The sequence below is a fragment of the Populus nigra genome, chromosome 12, assembly GCF_951802175.1.
Source record: "Populus nigra chromosome 12, ddPopNigr1.1, whole genome shotgun sequence".
NCBI lineage: Eukaryota > Viridiplantae > Streptophyta > Magnoliopsida > Malpighiales > Salicaceae > Populus > Populus nigra.
Window position 1 is genome coordinate 828,563 of NC_084863.1, and position 17,312 is coordinate 845,874.

General features: G+C 35.7%; 2 protein-coding genes across 2 annotated transcripts; both read right to left on the minus strand.

Annotated features, from left to right (window-relative positions):
- Positions 1-1,320: 1,320 nt before the first annotated feature.
- Positions 1,321-4,921, minus strand: LOC133670231 (pre-mRNA-splicing factor 38). Its single transcript, XM_062090747.1, has 6 exons — positions 4,527-4,921; positions 3,746-3,867; positions 3,533-3,623; positions 3,183-3,309; positions 2,976-3,070; positions 1,321-1,893 (listed from the first exon to the last, which is right to left on the minus strand). The coding sequence occupies exons 1-6, from the start codon at positions 4,814-4,816 to the stop codon at positions 1,485-1,487; spliced, it is 1,134 nt and encodes a 377-aa protein (XP_061946731.1). The 5' UTR covers positions 4,817-4,921; the 3' UTR covers positions 1,321-1,484.
- Positions 4,922-6,929: 2,008 nt separating this feature from the next.
- Positions 6,930-16,331, minus strand: LOC133669971 (topless-related protein 3-like). Its single transcript, XM_062090316.1, has 25 exons — positions 16,044-16,331; positions 14,963-15,142; positions 14,759-14,872; positions 14,258-14,416; positions 13,647-13,821; positions 13,418-13,547; positions 12,881-12,993; positions 12,611-12,746; positions 12,409-12,518; positions 12,123-12,192; positions 11,980-12,053; positions 11,804-11,899; positions 11,631-11,723; positions 10,946-11,073; positions 10,556-10,790; positions 10,307-10,474; positions 10,128-10,214; positions 9,526-9,678; positions 9,329-9,439; positions 9,031-9,210; positions 8,821-8,949; positions 8,629-8,724; positions 7,766-7,948; positions 7,521-7,678; positions 6,930-7,404 (listed from the first exon to the last, which is right to left on the minus strand). The coding sequence occupies exons 1-25, from the start codon at positions 16,121-16,123 to the stop codon at positions 7,188-7,190; spliced, it is 3,375 nt and encodes a 1,124-aa protein (XP_061946300.1). The 5' UTR covers positions 16,124-16,331; the 3' UTR covers positions 6,930-7,187.
- Between the last annotated feature and the right edge of the window lie 981 nt (positions 16,332-17,312).

The following is a 17,312-nucleotide window of genomic DNA, read 5'->3' on the forward strand; positions in this document are numbered from 1 at the left end:
AAAACCATCTTCGAGTCCCATTTCATTTGTTTGGAAAGCCAACAACAATGGCAAGTAATGCCTTTCAGAGAGGCAGAAGGAAAGAAGAAAACCCTAGCACTTGTAGAGGTATCATTGCTAGCAATGACCCACCAAACTCTCAGCTATGTGATGTCTCTAGCTTAACCATGCCTGAACCAAAGATTAGAATCAGAATCCCTCAGTTGTTGGCCAAGACAATGCAGAGAAGAAGCAATGATTGCATTACTGATCACCTTGATGATCACACCAGGGCCAAGAAGGAAAGGGTTGTTAAGCCTAAAAGCCTTCTTCCAGAGAAGTTCGGCCTTTTCTTCCCTAGTGTATTTGGCAAGAAGAAATCACCCAAGGCTTCCTCTAAGGTCCACAAAAATGGAGATGGTTATAAAAGTGACCTGGCGGGGGCAGATGACGGTTTGTATGATGGAGATCAGCCTTTTGGGGTTGCACCAAAGTCTTCATTACCTCTTCTGGAGATTGAAGAAGAGGAGGAGGGGGAAGAGCATGAGAAGCCAACAATGGAAAGGAGAGATAACAAACCAAGCAGGGCAGCGGATATGTATTTAAAAGTGTCATTTCCTCTATTGAGTTTTTTCTCAAAGTATACCAGTCTGAACTTCTTCAGAGGTAAACCCAACACTGATCATACTGTGCTTAGAAGACAGGGAACTAGCCATGACCTGCATAGTGGTGTTGGCATGTCCGATACTCCAGCTGGAAGACAGGAAAGCAGCAGCAACTTGCTTAGGAATCCATCAAGGGTACTCAGTACCGATCAGAAGTTTAGGATGGCTTCATTCTTGAGAAATACTACGAGGAGCCAAAATGGAGGAAAACCAGTGCAAATCAGGGACGAAAGCAGAGAAGAATGTGGTGAGGAGCTATGCAAGAAGAGGATTTTGATGGGGGAGAAGTGCAAGCCCCTCAGTTTTTCTGGTTCCCTTCATTATGATGAAGATGGCACTTTGTTGCCTGAGGTACTTCCGTGGTAAGGATTGGGAAAGCAACATGTTATTTCCTTAAAGTTCGATTCATTACATGGTTTCAACTTCAGATGTTCTGTGATTGTGTTTACCAAATTAGTTGCATTTTATTACGCCCTCCAAAACAGTGTTTTGTGCCACAGGATCAGCTGATTTACTTTCTCCTCATGTTTATATCCTTTTCAAAATTGGAAAGACTAGCATAATGCAACATGCACTAACATCAGAAAGTGGACTTCAATGATAAAGGAACAAAGCAGTATCCAGTCTTACCCATCAACTGGTCAGCGAAAAATTGTCCGCCCTAAGAAAGTCTGAATTAACAATAAAAATGGATGCCATGCCATCCCCTTAAAAATATGTACATTGTACAAGAAATTACGCATTAATAAGACTCAAGCAGATATAAGAGAGTGAATCTGAACCTACAGTTACCAGAGTTTACATCTGCTAGTAACAGCACCGGACACTTAAGAGCATAGATCATTTAAGTGGTTTCAACCCAAGGGCTGCTCGGAGCTTATTAGCTTCAGCAATCTCCGGATCAGGGTGGTCCGTACCATCATCTTTCCTTTCCTTCTTTTCCTTCTTCTTCTTCTTCTTCGGCTCTTCTGCTCCATCTCCGCGCCTTTTAGGACTACTGCTGTGGGCATGTCTTTTACGATCCCGACTCCTACTTCGGCTCCTTGAATGACTCCTCCGCCTGCCACGGTCCCTATCTCGTCTTTCACGCTCCCTGCCTTCCCTTTCTCTTTCTCGTTCCCGGTCATGACCATAATCTCTTTCATCTCTCAAACGATAGCGATCCCTATCTCTGTCCCTGTCTCTCTCTCTTCCACGTCCACGCTCCCTATCATAGTCTTTGTCATAATCTCTATCATAGTCACGATCCCTGCATAAATAGTGAAAATAAAAATGGCATAAGCTTACCCTTTTTCCAATAAACTATGCAGGAGGCATCAAAGTTGCATCTGAAATGTAATTCTTAACAGCCAGGAAAAAAAAAGGAAATTGTGGTAGCACTCAATTGGAAATGGGGAAATACAAAGTCACCAATGCTCCAACAGCTGTAATGGTTATTGAAATTCAAAAGTGCTCATGACGATGCATGTAGTCACATGGCATTTTTAATAAACAAAACTAGCTATCTATAAAAGCAACCAATTTTATAACTGGAAGCGGAAGAACCCTAATCTATTTACATACTGAGTGGTTTAAAAGTTTCAATATGATGGGCATATAAAATAAAACAGAATGTTTAATTTACAGCAGAAAACTAGTTGAGAGTCAAATTAAAATGAGCACCAATGACCATGAAATTGCAATTACAATAAGATTGTCTGATCCATCATACTTCTCACTGCACACTGTCAGTGCAGAGAAACCTGGCAGGATCATTCGATTTTACTGTTGGAAGCTGTTTTAAACCAGCAATGGCTTTAAATGCCATGGCGAAAAAATGGAGCTAAATTTTACTTTACATGTGAATGAAATGGTTTGCTTGTTAGACAACAGCTTCCATAATGGTTTTCTAGTTGATTCACAAAGAGGAAAACTCCTAATTCTGCCTCATATCCATTCATGTGCTAAGAAAGTTATGAAACTCCAAAAGTTTTCAACCATGATATACTGATACTGGTATAAAACCTCAGCATTTTAGTAAGGGGAAAACATGAATGTAAAAAAGAACCTCAATATTAAAGTTCCAAAGCTCTATGGAGTTCTACCATGAAACAAATAAACAATGTAGTTCCTACAACATGCCACCAGATCTTCATTGCTATCATCATCTTTAGTCCTATATCAATGTTTCATTGCATGTATATGCACATTTCTCTTAACATCTTTGTGATTCATAAAGAAACCAAATAAGTTGCACAAAAAAAATCCATGATAAAGAATAATAAATCACCAAGTTCCCAAGGAGAGAAACAAATGTGACTATTCCGGAGCCAGAATGAGCAAACAACTTACCTATGTCTGTGACTATCACGTCTTCTATCCCTATCCCGATCCCTTTCCCTTTCCCTTTCCCTTTCCCTTGCAGGACTTCTCTCATGGTAGTAGTCCTGTAAATAATTCATTAATTGATAAATAAGACCAAGTATGCAATGTGATTTGGAAGAAAGAAATTAAAGAAAGAAAAGTTGAAATATAGCTCAACTTGGGAAGGAAGGATACCCGTTCATCAGCACCATTGTCTAATCCCTCAAGTTGCTCGTTCTCTTCTCGCTCTTCCTCTTCTTCAAAATCATCTTCCAACACACTCTTTCTAGGTTCAAGTGCAGCAAGTGTTTCAAGAGTCCATCTGATGATTATAGAAAGGGTCACCCACACATCTCCATAGAATTGTTATGGAAGCAAAAATATGGATTTCAATGAAATAGAAACTAAAATTACACAAATAAAAACTCACTTATCAGCTCACAAGTTATATATCCTAAGGCGATAGAACATAAGCCATCTCAAATATTGTCTGCCCTGCACAACTACCAGATAAAAAATCCTTGAGCAAGTTGTAGAAAAGTTACCTTTTCTTAATACGGGGCATAGCAATGTCACAAGAATAATCTTTTGTCAAGAGCTCGTCGATAACTTCATCCATGTGTGTCAATGCGAATTCTGATAAACAGAATTCAACAAACACGTCAGTAAATTCATCTAAACAGCAGCAGCAACACATGAAAGACTTTGAAAAGTTGCAATGAGAACGCAATCAAAAGAAAAGGATTTAAAGAGCTTACTCCCATCAGTTAGTTTTTTCCTCAACTTTCGATAGTCATTATACAAAGGCTCTAGGTAACGATACACATCAATATCAGTCCCAGTAAGTCGCAGATAAAAAGCACCAAGCACACGCACATATCTACACCAAGGCAAAGAAACGTCCAGTTAGAACCAAGTAGAAAATTTGAGAACTGTAAAAAAAAAAATAAGAAAAAATTAAAGAGTACGCAAACCAACTACAAATACTAAGAACAAAAGGTTTCTCATCTCTCCTCTCATCACCAGTATCTCAACAAACAAACAGACATCAAATCTTGTAACCTCCAACACAACAATACTAAAAACAAACAAGTTTCTAATCTTTTCCTCTATTACCTTATTTCAATTCATTTAAATTCCGTACCTTTTTAATAGCAAACAAAACAAAAACCATAGAAGCTAAAGAAAACATAAATTCAATTTAAATCTTCTTTCTTTTCTTTTTCAATTCCAAAAGTTCCAAGTCTCCATTTCATTTTCTTGCATAAATTAACCCAAAATTTCTTCTTGCTTTCGAATTCGATTATCCGCACAAATGAGGAGCAATTAGCTCAATCCTACATACAACAAAAAAAAACAACCCCACACAAAAATTTATGAGACCCCAGTTACTTTTACCATAAACTTCCCCAAACTGAGTTGTTATCAGAGGAAAAGGGTAACTAACGCTTAATACACTGATAATCACAATTAAAATCAATTTAGAACAAAATCCAAATGGTAATTAACAGTTAAATTTTAAAAAAAAAATTCACTTACTTGTAATCTTCGTTTTTAATGAATTCAACAACAATATCTTTCTCAGGTTGAATTTGCAACATCTTCATGACCAAACACATAAACGGCGTCGGCTTACGATTTCCACCGTAGGTACCACCTAAGTGATCGAGTTCCATCGCTTTATCGACCAAAGTCTCTGCAGTTAACCCAAAACATTGTTCTTTCCAGTACGTGTGTTGATAGATTTTGGACCGCAGGATTTTCTCTACTAGGTTTTGTGGGTTTGTCCCTCTTATGTTCTTCGCTGTTGGATCTGTTCGATTCGCCATTGGATTTGATGAATTTTCGTGGAGATTTTTCAGAAATGTATAGAGAAACCCTAATAAAAGAAGTTGGGGATTACAGAGGGAGGGGAGAGTGTTACGTCAAGGAGGAGGAGAGACGGTGCGTTTTCATTAAAGGGCCGTGAGATTAGAGCCCTAAGAGGATAGGGCCCATCAATATGTTGGCCCATTTGAAATACTAATTGTTTGTTTGACTTAGATTTTACAGTTGACGATTTAAAAAAAATAGATTTTGAAAAATTATTTTTAGTTTTGGTTTAAAAAAATAATTTAAAAAATATTTGTTTGGTTAAAAATAATCTAATATATATTTTTATTTGTAAAATAAAAAAAGATAGGTCTCCTTGATATATATATATAAAAAAAACATGTTATTTTAACTTCAACAAAATAAAAATTTTAAATGTAATTATATGTACCTTTTAGATTTTAATAAAACCCATCTTAAGAAATAATAAAATTTTAATTATTAAAATGACGAAAGCTTCTTAATTTTCCAATAAATTTTATAATGCTAAAAATAACTACTCATATTTACTCTCAGAAGAAAAGAGAGAGAGAAAGGAGAGAAACATGAAAGAGAAAATGAAAAAAATAATAATCTAGTCATTGTAAAAACATTAAGTTTATTTATTTTCTAAACAACATAAAAATTTTCAAATTTATCCATAATTTAAAATTCTAATTGACATAAAAAAAAGAGTGAACAAGAATAAGTCATTCTTGACATAGTTTTAAAATCTGACCCGGTCCGGGGCTGGAACCGGGCCAGGTTGAAGAAAAAATAAGAAAAATCATGATCCGATTGAGCTGATAAAAACTAGTCAAAACCCGATTGCAGCCCATTGACTTTTATTTATTTATTTTTTTACTAAAACGACGCTGTTTTGAATTTTGTTTTAATAAAAATTAACCCGGGTAACCCAATAACCCGGTTAAAATTTAAAACCCAAGTCTTGAACCGGGCAGCTACCAAACCAGCTTTAAAGAATATGATTCTTGATATTAAAATTTTTAAAATAACATGATATTTGCCGAGAGGCATGGAGAGAAGAAAGAATATAAGAAGAGGGAATAAAAAAAAAAAATTGGGCTTATCTTTCATTAAGCAAGAAGGATAAAGATCCAAGAAAGGTTTTTCTCGTTCATAGTTTTCAATTTGGATAGGTGAATCTTAATCTTCCATTTCTTTTTTAAATAAGAATTAGATCGACTCTCATCCTTCCCTTTTCCTATTAACCAAACAATTAGAATGATGGTAAATCATCCATCCTCCCTCCAATACATCTCTTAATTTGACTTAATCCTTCTTTAAAATGTAATAGTAGTTATTTTTTAAATAATTTTTTATTTTTAAATATATAAAAATAATTTTTTTATTTTTTTATAATTTATTTTTAATATCAACATATAAAAATATTAAAAACATATTAATTTAAAATAAAAAAAATAAAATAAAATTTTTTTTAATTTTTTTTTTTACAAAACACAATGTCAAATACTACTTAGGTTAGGTCAAGTTGTTTTTTGTGTTTTTTATTTAATTAATTTTTTTAAAAAATTTATCATTCAATATTACATTATATTAGTAGAGAATTGATTTTTATAATTGATTTTGATTTATTTTTTATAAGAATATCTTGATTTTAAGATTTAGGTTATATTTGTTAGTCCTAGCCTAACTCGAGTTAATCTATTAAGCATTATTCTCATGTCATGAAATCAGAATAACCTAATAAATATAAACAAAATAAATTATAAAATTTAATTATTAATCAAATCAATATTAAAACAAACAAAATTTAAAAAAATAATCAAAAAAAAAAATTTAATCAACCAGATTAACCCACCAAACCAAATTAACCCATCAAACATGAGATTTATATCACAAGAATAATAACTAAATAAAAAAAATCTAATATTAAAAAATTAAATTAAAAAAAATATTAATTAGAAAAAAAGTAAAACAAATCTAACATCAAAAAATAAAATTAAACAAAAAAAATATTAATTGAAAAAAACAAACACTATTCTAAGAAGTACAATAAAACCCTTCCTCTTTTAATATATAGTAAATTTCCTTCTCCCACAATCACAATCACAATCACAATCACAATCAAGTTTATTAAAAAAAAAAAAAAAATTATCGATACAAGAACTTTCAAAAGTGCAAATCAGTAGGCGAGAGTAAAATCAAATAACTACAGCTGACTTGACAAGTATACAAGAATGTGTATCTAATCATCGATGTCCGATCTTACCTTTGATAAGGGACATATGGGGGACTAAGAACCTAAATTCTATGTTGATGAATTACAGATGCCACCTAAGCAAATACAGTACAATAAAAGGGCTCTCATCTTTGCAGCTGATCTGGCGTGTGGTTGCTTGTAGTGGATGATGATGTTGTCCGACCATTTAGCACCCCGTTATCTACAGGCGGACTTGTTCCCCACTTCTTTTCTGATTCTGTGGGTTCTATAACTTTAACAGACCCATCGGTCAACCCAACAGCTAGCTGGTTGGGATCGAGTGGATGAGTAGCAACAACTAGTGGGTGAGCAGTTTGGCTCCTACAAAATCACACACCCAAGGGTTAGTGTAAATATCAAGATGGCACTACTAGTTGCGAGAGGAATAGCAGGTGGCATTGGAAGCTCAAGTACAAGGCACGCTAAAAACCACATACCCGTTATATGCCGAGGGAGCAATTCGGCATCTAAGTCTCAGGTGATCAGCGTCAAACACTCCAACGTTACCGTCACTGAATGTAGCGTAAATTAATTGACTGTTGCAAGAGTAGGCTGCATAAGATATGGGAGCAGAAATGGCATCTTGTGGTACCCACTGCAAAGGAAAATCAAAAGAATGTTGATGCTGTCACTGAATCTCTTAAAGCGGACAAAAATAAAATATTCATGTCAAACCTCGTACCTGATGGATACGCTCCATCTTGGAGGCATCATATATTGCTAACTGGGTCTCATGAACCACGAGCAAACGAGTCTGATCAGAGTGGAACTGAACACGGGTGTCACCGGTAGGTGACTTTCCTGTTGGAATTTGAATTGCAACTGATTTTCTTTTCTCCCATGTATCAATGCTCCAGATGCAAAGCTGCAGAAAGTAGTTATTAAGGTGATTGGCGCCGCTAATACAAAAGCTATTTTACGTGAATGGTTGCATGGTCATCTGATATAAGGGTTTCAATAGTGTGACAGTTTTAGCAAGCAAAGAATTTATCTGCCAAGATAAACACTTGATTTCATTTAGTTGGGAGACCACCAAATAACATGCTCAAACAGTGATTTGAGTGCTGATTGTTAATGTCCAGAAATTAGAATCCCCAGGTTATCACTCGGAAATTATCTACCACCATCACTGGAAAATGGCCAGTTCTTCCCCTATAACTTTTAAATTCTATAATATCAATGATATGGATTACAGTGACATCAATCCTTCCCAACTCTTATACATGAATGGAAAAAAGGGAGTTTGGAGTAGGACCTAGAAAACAAAAGGCATATTGTCCAACTCTTTGTTTTCTTCTTTATGATGCAAATAATCCAACCCTAGCGGAGCGCATAAATGGGTTAGGCTAAATTAGCATCCACAGGAAGGCCCCCTCAAACGGGGGTAAATATACCAAACCAGCATCTCTGGGGGCCCGAGTGCACATGCAGCTAACAAATTTTAAACCCAAAATCTAAAGTCTCATGAAATAGCCAAGTGCTTCACTATACTAGATTCAACCAAAAGCTCATAGAATAAAAGCAAGCAGCGTTTCTCCCATTTACCTGAGCATCAGCACCTGATGAAACCAAGATATTAAGATTGGTGGAAAAGGCTAAACCAGTTACTCGCTTCTGATGACCCTTTAATTTTGATTTTACCTGGAAAAACAAAGCAGAGGCATTAGATTCAGCTAAGAGAGTGGAATCATATTGCAAGAACAAAAATCAAAATGTAGATTTTTAGCAAGTAATCACCTCATCCACTCTGACATTGTATATGTGAATAGTTGAATCCTCCATTCCAATGGCTATGATATTGTTATCCTGGGGATGGAATGCTAGGAAGGTTGAAGCAGGGGGAGGAGACATGAATGTTGTCATCACCTGCAGACCAACCAATTTATTGGAAATACTAAAAATTATAAAGCTAACCATATTATGCAAGACATGCATGTGCAGACAAACCTTAAATGTCATCATGTTGAACAGTGAAACCTTCCCACCAGTGGCTGACATTACATATGAGTCATTCTTTGAGAGAGCTATGCACGGAACTGCTTCTTCAAGGTTGACACCTGAGACATCATTAGTCATAAGAAGACCACTGTTTGGTTGCCAATGCTGTGGAACGACATTGGCAGTGGCCTTTTTAAACACCAACCAGCTTCAGAAATCCATTCAGCGATAGAAAAGGTAAAAAATAAACAAATCTAGAGAAGCAAAAGGAAAGAAATACATAAACTCATTTATAACCAGATATTACCTTTCCACTTGGATTTTGTTCATTGCGTGGCCACTTCCAAAGCTTCTGAATACCATTTGCTCCTAGTGCTAACATGCCAACACCAGAATTTGTATACAGAAGACGAACAACCTGTATAGAAAGATGGAACAGTTGACACATTATTAGAGTAGAAAAACAGGTAATAAAACACAAATAACAGAAGAAACTTAAAACACCTTGCTTGATGTATCCGTGCTATCAGGCAAGGTAACTAATCGACACTCGCCAGGATCTACAATTTCAGCCAATTGCCAGGGTTTTGTTTTGTCAATTACATCATCCACAGTTCTTGGCTTTTCCATGCTTCTATTCATTGGATCAACTCCATTCTTAAACAAGAAATTCAAACAAAAAAACATTAGTCTCAATCATTTGTTACTGCACAATTATGTTAGAAATTAAGACGACATGTATCAATGGGAGAAAAAAGATCATAAACAGGACAGAGCCTTCAAGGAGGGCCAAATTTCTTAACAGATGACTTTGTTCACTAAGCAAAAAGTATTAAGCAAACATCCTGTCAAGAATGCGGGGCACATGGTGACTTGAAAAGGAGTGCATTGTAAAATGAAGGAAAAAGATGACCCCATCTTCTCTACCATGTAATTCCTAATTAACTAAAACTCAGCTAACACTGCCTCTGTGTAACGCAGGTTAAACTTAGGCCAAGCAAACAATAAACTCGATTAATTCAGCAAGCCCTGAAAGTAGAATGCCAAACTTTTGAAGAAAACATAGATAAATCAAAACTAGAGTTAAAATCACATAGTTGACGTACAAGAATCGGAGAAGGCCTGACGGGAGAGCTCCTTTCCACTTTAAGGTTCACTGGACTGGCATTTACCATGCTAGAAGTGCCAGAAACCTGACCGATGAACAAGAAAAGGTCCAAACAGATATTAGAACATTAATGCTTTCAAAGAAACAGCCAAGTTTGCTAAAAGTAATCAATGTGACCTTGATTGCAGCAGATTCCATAGGTGATCTCAATGCTTCAAAAGAATGAGTCTCAACTGCTCTCAATGATCTGAGACCAGCAGCGTTTGCAAGTATCTTGAATCCATTGTCTGCAGTGGTAACAGCAAGAAGATTCCCTTCCTTGTTGAATTTCAGGCGAGGAAGAGTCTGTTGCAATTAATATGATTAAGCAACAGTTAAAAAGCAGAGGTGTTCTGTAAAAGATAAAAGGCCATTGACAAAAATAACCTGTAGTCCCCCATCTGCATCCGTGTTTGTGATGACACTGATATTCTCCATATCCCAAAACTTTATCTGACCATCATCACCAGCAGCCAAGAAGTGGTTTTGGGTAGTGTCAAACTGCACAACACCAGCTGATTTCTTTCTAAACCCAAGAAAACTCCTCTTTACCGATCCTTCACTTTCATTCCATTCAACTAGATAAGAGTCCCCTTCTTTACTTGTTCCACAAGAGAACAACCTGGATAAAGGAAAAGAAATGATGAACAATTGTTGAAAGAAGAAAGATCAAACAAGAACAATGCTCAACATGGATTTCATCAGACCTCATAAAAAATGTAGAAAATGGAGTAGCAGAAAAATAACAAATCAAAATTTACAGTATGATTAACTTACCTACTACCATCAGCACTGTAAAGCATCGTAGTACACCAGTGACCAGGAGCATCATAATCAACTCTAGATCCTATATTGTCATATAGCCAGGCTTTTATTTTCCCATCAATAGCAGTTGAGAATATGAACTGCAAGCATGCAATTACAACAGTCAGTGCCACATAAACAATGCTACACTATATTAATTTAGTAAATGTGATATGACTGTCACCACAGCACTTGAATCACATTCCAAACAATAGTAACCAGTTTAACAATCAGCAGAGATGAATGCTTGATAGACTGGCATCAACATAATATAAAAAATATTTTGAATGAGCATGCAGATAGCACAACCATCATGCTAGGGAACCCAGCCATCAATTACAAGAAAATAGATAGCTTTCAGTTAGCTATTTGCTTCTGTTGTAAAATAGAAGATTCTATATTATATTGTCTATAAATTAGGAAATAGATTTGGTATTAATCAACTCCTATAAATTAAGGGTCACTCCTAATATATGATTTGATTCGGTTCCTGATTTCATGTCTTGTATTCTCCTTTAAATAGTAAAGCTGTACAGACTATTTTGAATCAAGTCAATAAACTGATTTCCAGAGAATACTGTCTTCAGCTTCCCAAACAGCAGTGAGAAGAGAAATCAAAAGGAAAAACAGTTGAGCCCTTTGCTTCCATTTGAGATACCTGGATGTTCTCTTTGTGGTGTGGACAGATATTATAAACTGCTGCTTCGTGACCTTCAAAATTAAACAGCTTCCGTCCCGTCAAATCCCACACCTGTTTCACTTCTTCCATTAGATAACATTGGAAACCTAATTTAATAAAAAAAAACTCTCCTGACAAGTTATCTCACTTACCTTTATTAGCTTGTCATCTCCACAGGTGACCACACAAAGTTGTTTGTTTGGATGAGCAAAAGCCAAATCATTAACACCACCAACATGGGCATCAATCTGCGGTGACAAAGGCAAGTCAATGCTATAGTTACAGATTTTGGTTCAATAGCCAAGCAAGCAACAAGAGATTGAATCACCTCTAAATGTTGGCGCAGATCATTTGGTCCATTATATGCATACAAGTGAATCAAGTGTTTATTAAATGCAGCCCCTGTAACGATAAAAACATTAAGATACCAGCAGCAAACCTTTAATGCTTTATCTAACTACTGTTACATACCCACAAAATTTCCATCAGGACTCCATGCAACACGGGTGACAGAAATTGATGCATCTTTGAAACCAGAAGCCTGCAAGAAATTGCATATAAGACCCACAAAATAGTTGCTTCAAAGTCCCATATGTCACAAGTTACAGAAAAGATGTCCAGTGAAACCAAAAAATTGCCACCACATTGATGGCATAACAAAGGTTCTTGGTTTTCATTTACAATCAAAGCAAATGGAGCAACGTTGTGAAGAAAATATATTAATACAAGTGCAGTAAAAAAGGATATCAGAGAGGACCTGAAATTGCAATGAACAACCTTGCAAGTCCCAAATCTTGAAGGGCTTTGAAAACAGTCTCTCCCGTGAGATGAGTTCCCAAAGTGTAATTTCACCATTAACAGAACCAACTGCTCAAATGACACAATAAGTTAGAGGGGGGCAGGAATGCAGAAATGTATTCCAATATGATCATTGACATATATTATCAATATATATATACCAAGAAGCAATGTGTGGTGAGAAGGATGAAAATCCATGCTCATGACAGTTGACCCTTGATGCAGGGCAAAAGCTACTGTCCTTGGCAGGTCTTCCAGAGACCAAGATGCCTGTTGTCTAGATGCTGGATATGTAGCCTAAAAAGGAAAGCCTGTCCAGAATTAGCAATGGAACAATGGAACCTAGATTTTAAGAACAGTACAAATAATGACAAAAAACATTGTGAATTATCCTCAAGTTGCATACATGGAGCAAAATTAGCACAAAATACCTCTTCAACAGATTGGGCAGGCCGGAGACGTTTCATTAGTTCATGATCAGGATTCTGATAATCAACGATACCCGGGGCAGTTGGCGGTGTTCTTTGACGTTTCAAGACTGAAACTGGGAGATATGCGAGTATGTTAACCAAGAGTCAACCTCTTAATCATCATTTCCCAACTCCCGAATAACCATATTACCCATGTTACACTATCTGGTTAACTAAAATGAGGTGGAATCAAACAGAGATTGGAAACAGATGGGAAATTATTGGAATTCATGGACCCCATCCCCAACACATCCTTCTTTCTCGCGCAAAAATATAAGAAAACATAGGAATCAGAAGGAATAAATGTAACCATTGTGGATACAAAGACATGTACCAAATAAGAATGTGTCATTGATGCAATCAGAGAGAAGTTCGATGTTGTTTCAGCTTTATCTCTCTCTCTGTTTTTTTTTAGTTCCTCAGCTTATCAGTTATCACTATTTTTTAAAAGTGACATGTTTGCTAAAAAGTGAAGTAAAACTCAGTCAAATTGCAAACCTTGATTTTGAGGAATAGGAATTGATGATGCAGTAACAACAGCTGCTTGAACGGATGAAGAAGCAGAAGCATTTGCCATCCAACCAGCTAAGGCACCGGCATTAGCTGCTGCACCAGTAGCTGGAAAGGGCTATACACCAAAAGGATGAAATGAATTTTTCAGTGATCAACACCTCAAAATCAAAAGCCTGTTCTGGGTTAGGAAAATAAACAATTTAAGATATCATACACCATGAGCCACAAGAGATGTATAAGGAGCAGGCTTTGCAACAGCAGCAACAGGAAGACTGACAGGTGCAGGAGCAAGAGGACCATTTGTGGGTGAGCATGTGTGGTCTATGAACAAAGTCTTGATGTCTGGGTTCGACCTTGGATGCTTGCATAATTGGTGCTGCCAGTTCAAACTGCAATGACCAAATAGTCACATGCAATGACAAACATTGATATGGAAAATATAATGGAAAACATAGCAGCATGGAAAAAAGATGATAGTAAATCGAAGATCCCCTTTTGTTCAAAGAAAACCATGCATCACTGTGTGCACATGGTCAAAAGTCAAAACATTAACTATGTCAACTGAAAGCTTCAGAAACAAAATAATTTCAAGTAATCTCCTGAGATGATAACATTAGTAAAAAATGGGGACTCAAGCCATGCTAATTTAATAAACTACATTATCTGATAAATAAAAGCTATCTTTAACGCAGAAGAGCGTGAAAAATGCAGAACTAGCCAAACATAATAAATCAAGCACAGCATAAATCAGACCTCATAATAAACAAAATGCCCTAATAACAAAAAAAGATGTTCGTTAATCAACCAATGCTATATTAACTTTACCTCTGATTAATTAGAGTCCTCAATCGAGATGACTTCAAGGTCGGAAATGCAAGCTTATCACGAAAGAGAGGATTTGCTTCAATTAGCTTTTTTAGCTCTACCATCATGATGCTCCGAGCTGTTTTAGTGTCGCCATACTTGGACAGCTGCTCATTTTCCCTGTATCAATTCAAAGAGAAAGGATGGTCATTTAAACAAATTAGAGTTCTCTGTGTTTCCATAATTCATATAAGAAAGCGACTCCATGAATGTAACCCCGCACCTAGTACCACATATTTTCACTGGTTTCACAAAAAATGAGGGGAAGAAAAAAGTTAATAAATAATAGTTGAAAATGAGCAGGAATTAAGCCTAGCTAAGAAAACCATTTTGTCAACCAATTGATGAATTTCAATATTTTCCCAACACTCAGCAACCGAACTGATCAAGAAGGGAAGTAGATGGTGACATTAAACCTTGCTAGATAACCCATATAGCTTAATGAGAGAGAGAGAAAAATACCTGAAATTGTTAAGAGTTAAAAGCTGAGTGATTTCTTTGTACAGTTCCTCATTAAATGTCAAGAACACCTTCAAATCACCCACTAATATTTCAACCGCCTTCGCCTTGTCTTGCCTGTAAGTATGAATCAAATATAAAAAAATGAATAGAGCTCTTCCAAATTAGAGTCAGAAAGTTTCCCCAATAAATCTAGATGCAATTTACCGATCAAGCGCTTCTAGATACTTCTGCTTCCTGATTTCAAAAAATATCTTCATTGAGTATCTGTTATCATCGACTTTGGTAAACCCCGCTAAGTACTTTTCAACTTCATCCCATTCTCCAGCCAGCACTTTCTCCTCAAAGTACTTCATGTTGAAATAAAAACCAGATTCCTTCTCAAGCCTAAAGCACACAACATTTACATTCATTCAAAATTTCTCCATCAATTAAGTCAAAAAGATTAAAAACCAACAGACCATCCAAATCGCAAATATTTCAACTTTTACATTTTGAGTAACCCCAGCCCTGAGAAAAAATAATAATAAATAAATAAAAACCCAACTCTCAGCCCAACAAAACTCCCAACTCTTTCATCACTCAAAGCTCAATAAATCAAAACCTCAAACCACTCAACTACATCTATTCCAACGGCCTCATTCAACTTTTCTAAGATAAAATTCAACAATTATAAAGAATTAAGACTCGAAATATTTCCTTCTTTTCTCGATAAACAAAAACGGATCTTTGAAAAATTCTCTTTCCATTCGAGTTTTTAAGTTAAAATTCAAACTACTAAAACAATTAACTCAAAATCTTTCTTCTTTCAAAAAACGAAGACAACCTTCCAAAACTTCTCTTCGCCGCTCAAAATTTTTCTTTTACCTGATTTCCTCCACACCATAAAACCAAATTATCCTTTTTTTAAAAAAAAAAGAGAGACAAAATATCAGTAAATTTTTCACAACTTTTAAATTTTCAACTTCCACAAACAGCCCAAAAAACCACCACCACCACACCACTTAAATAAGCTTAACAAAAACTAGTTAGCACTTTATCTATAACTCAACAGCCATAAATCCATCCCACGTAACAAAAGTTCAAAATCCACAAACAGCACACTTAATACACAAAAACACCAAAAAAATATACAAATACGTACAAAATACATACAGAAAGATACAGTAAGCGAGACTTCATTCCGATAACGCTTCAAAATCCACTACTTTCACAGACAAATACAAATACATCCAAAAAAATACACAGATACGTACAAATATACATACAGGAAGAGACAGAGGCTTACTTATGGACAGACTCTTTAAATTTTTCTTCTTCGAGAAACTGAAGTATGAGAAACACCAATTCTCTACTCAAAGACGACATTTTCTTTCGATCAATCAATAAAATTAGCTCTTTAAAGACACTAATTACTACCAAATCTAAGCTTAATTGAGCTGAATTCAGGGACTTCAGAGCTCAATTAAGGCTCTTAGAGCTCGGAAATCGAGACAACTTCTAGGGTTTCAAGGCTGCGGTTTGAGAGAGAAAGAGAGAGAGGAGGGGATAAAAAGAGACTTGGTCTCGCTATCTTCGATGCGTTGTACAGACGTCTTTCTTTCTTTTTCTACTGACCTATCAGTGATAAGTAGAGCAAATGATCTGATAAGCTGTTGAGATTATATGTTTGCGTATCTGCGTATCGAGATAAGTAGAGTTAAGTGGCGAGCCGGATTCGAAACCACAAATTCAAATCTAGTGAATATTCGCTCCACACGTCCAGTCGGTCCCTCGTTATTTGGTACTGTCGCTTTCGCTTTTTATTTCAATTTATCGCGACTTTGTCTGTACCTAAAACATCTCACGCGTTGTTTCTATTCATGGGATTTTTTTCCTTTCTTTTTTAAGTAGTGTGTTTGTAAAAATTTAATTTTAAAAAAATAGGATTAGCAAAATATATTTGATCAAAATTTCTATATAATATATTTTTGCATCTAAAGTAAATGAAAAGCAGGTTTTTATAAATAAAAAATATTTTAATTTAGCACATATAAAATTAGATTTCTTTTTAAATTAGCACGATTAGTTAAAAATTTTGGCAAAATAACACCTTTTGAAAAAAATTAATAAAATAAAATATTTTCACCTTATCACGCTTTAAAAGCGCTATATTTATTAAATATCGTCATTTCTAAGTGCAACAAAATAGTTGTTACACTTTAAAAACATGACAACTTAACATATAGCCTTACTACCGGTCTTCTAGCTCAATCTTTTTTTGGATTCGAGAAAACCCCATTTCCCGGAAAGCGCACTTTGTGGGCCCAAGTAAGTGAGTAAAACCCCGGCTGTCCCAGGCTCTTACAAGAGGTGCACGCCCTGACTCGAACTCGAGACCTGCTATACAGATCTCAAGCCCTTTGTCACCACACAATTTTTTTTTCAAAATAACACAAACTATACGATCTCAGTGCTTCGGTTTTTTTTCAAATTCAATTTTACTATAAAAGTTTATTCTTGTTATTTTTTAATCATAGATTGAGAGGAGTAAGAGAGAGGTCACCGATTTTCGTCA

Bases quoted from the DNA above. Each gene is read 5' to 3' on its own strand.
- LOC133670231 (XM_062090747.1), bottom strand. From the start codon at position 4,816: ATGGCGAATCGAACAGATCCAACAGCGAAGAACATAAGAGGGACAAAC. The intron at 3,868-4,526 runs GTAAGTGAATTT...GCCTTGGTGTAG, and splicing joins ATTAAAAACGAAGATTACAA to ATATGTGCGTGTGCTTGGTG. The intron at 1,894-2,975 runs GTAAGTTGTTTG...CTATTTATGCAG, and splicing joins CGTGATAGTCACAGACATAG to GGATCGTGACTATGATAGAG.
- LOC133669971 (XM_062090316.1), bottom strand. From the start codon at position 16,123: ATGTCGTCTTTGAGTAGAGAATTGGTGTTTCTCATACTTCAGTTTCTC. The intron at 12,193-12,408 runs GTCCTCTCTGAT...AATTTCTTGCAG, and splicing joins GTTGTTCATTGCAATTTCAG to GCTTCTGGTTTCAAAGATGC. The intron at 10,791-10,945 runs GTAAGTTAATCA...TCCTTTATCCAG, and splicing joins TACAGTGCTGATGGTAGTAG to GTTGTTCTCTTGTGGAACAA.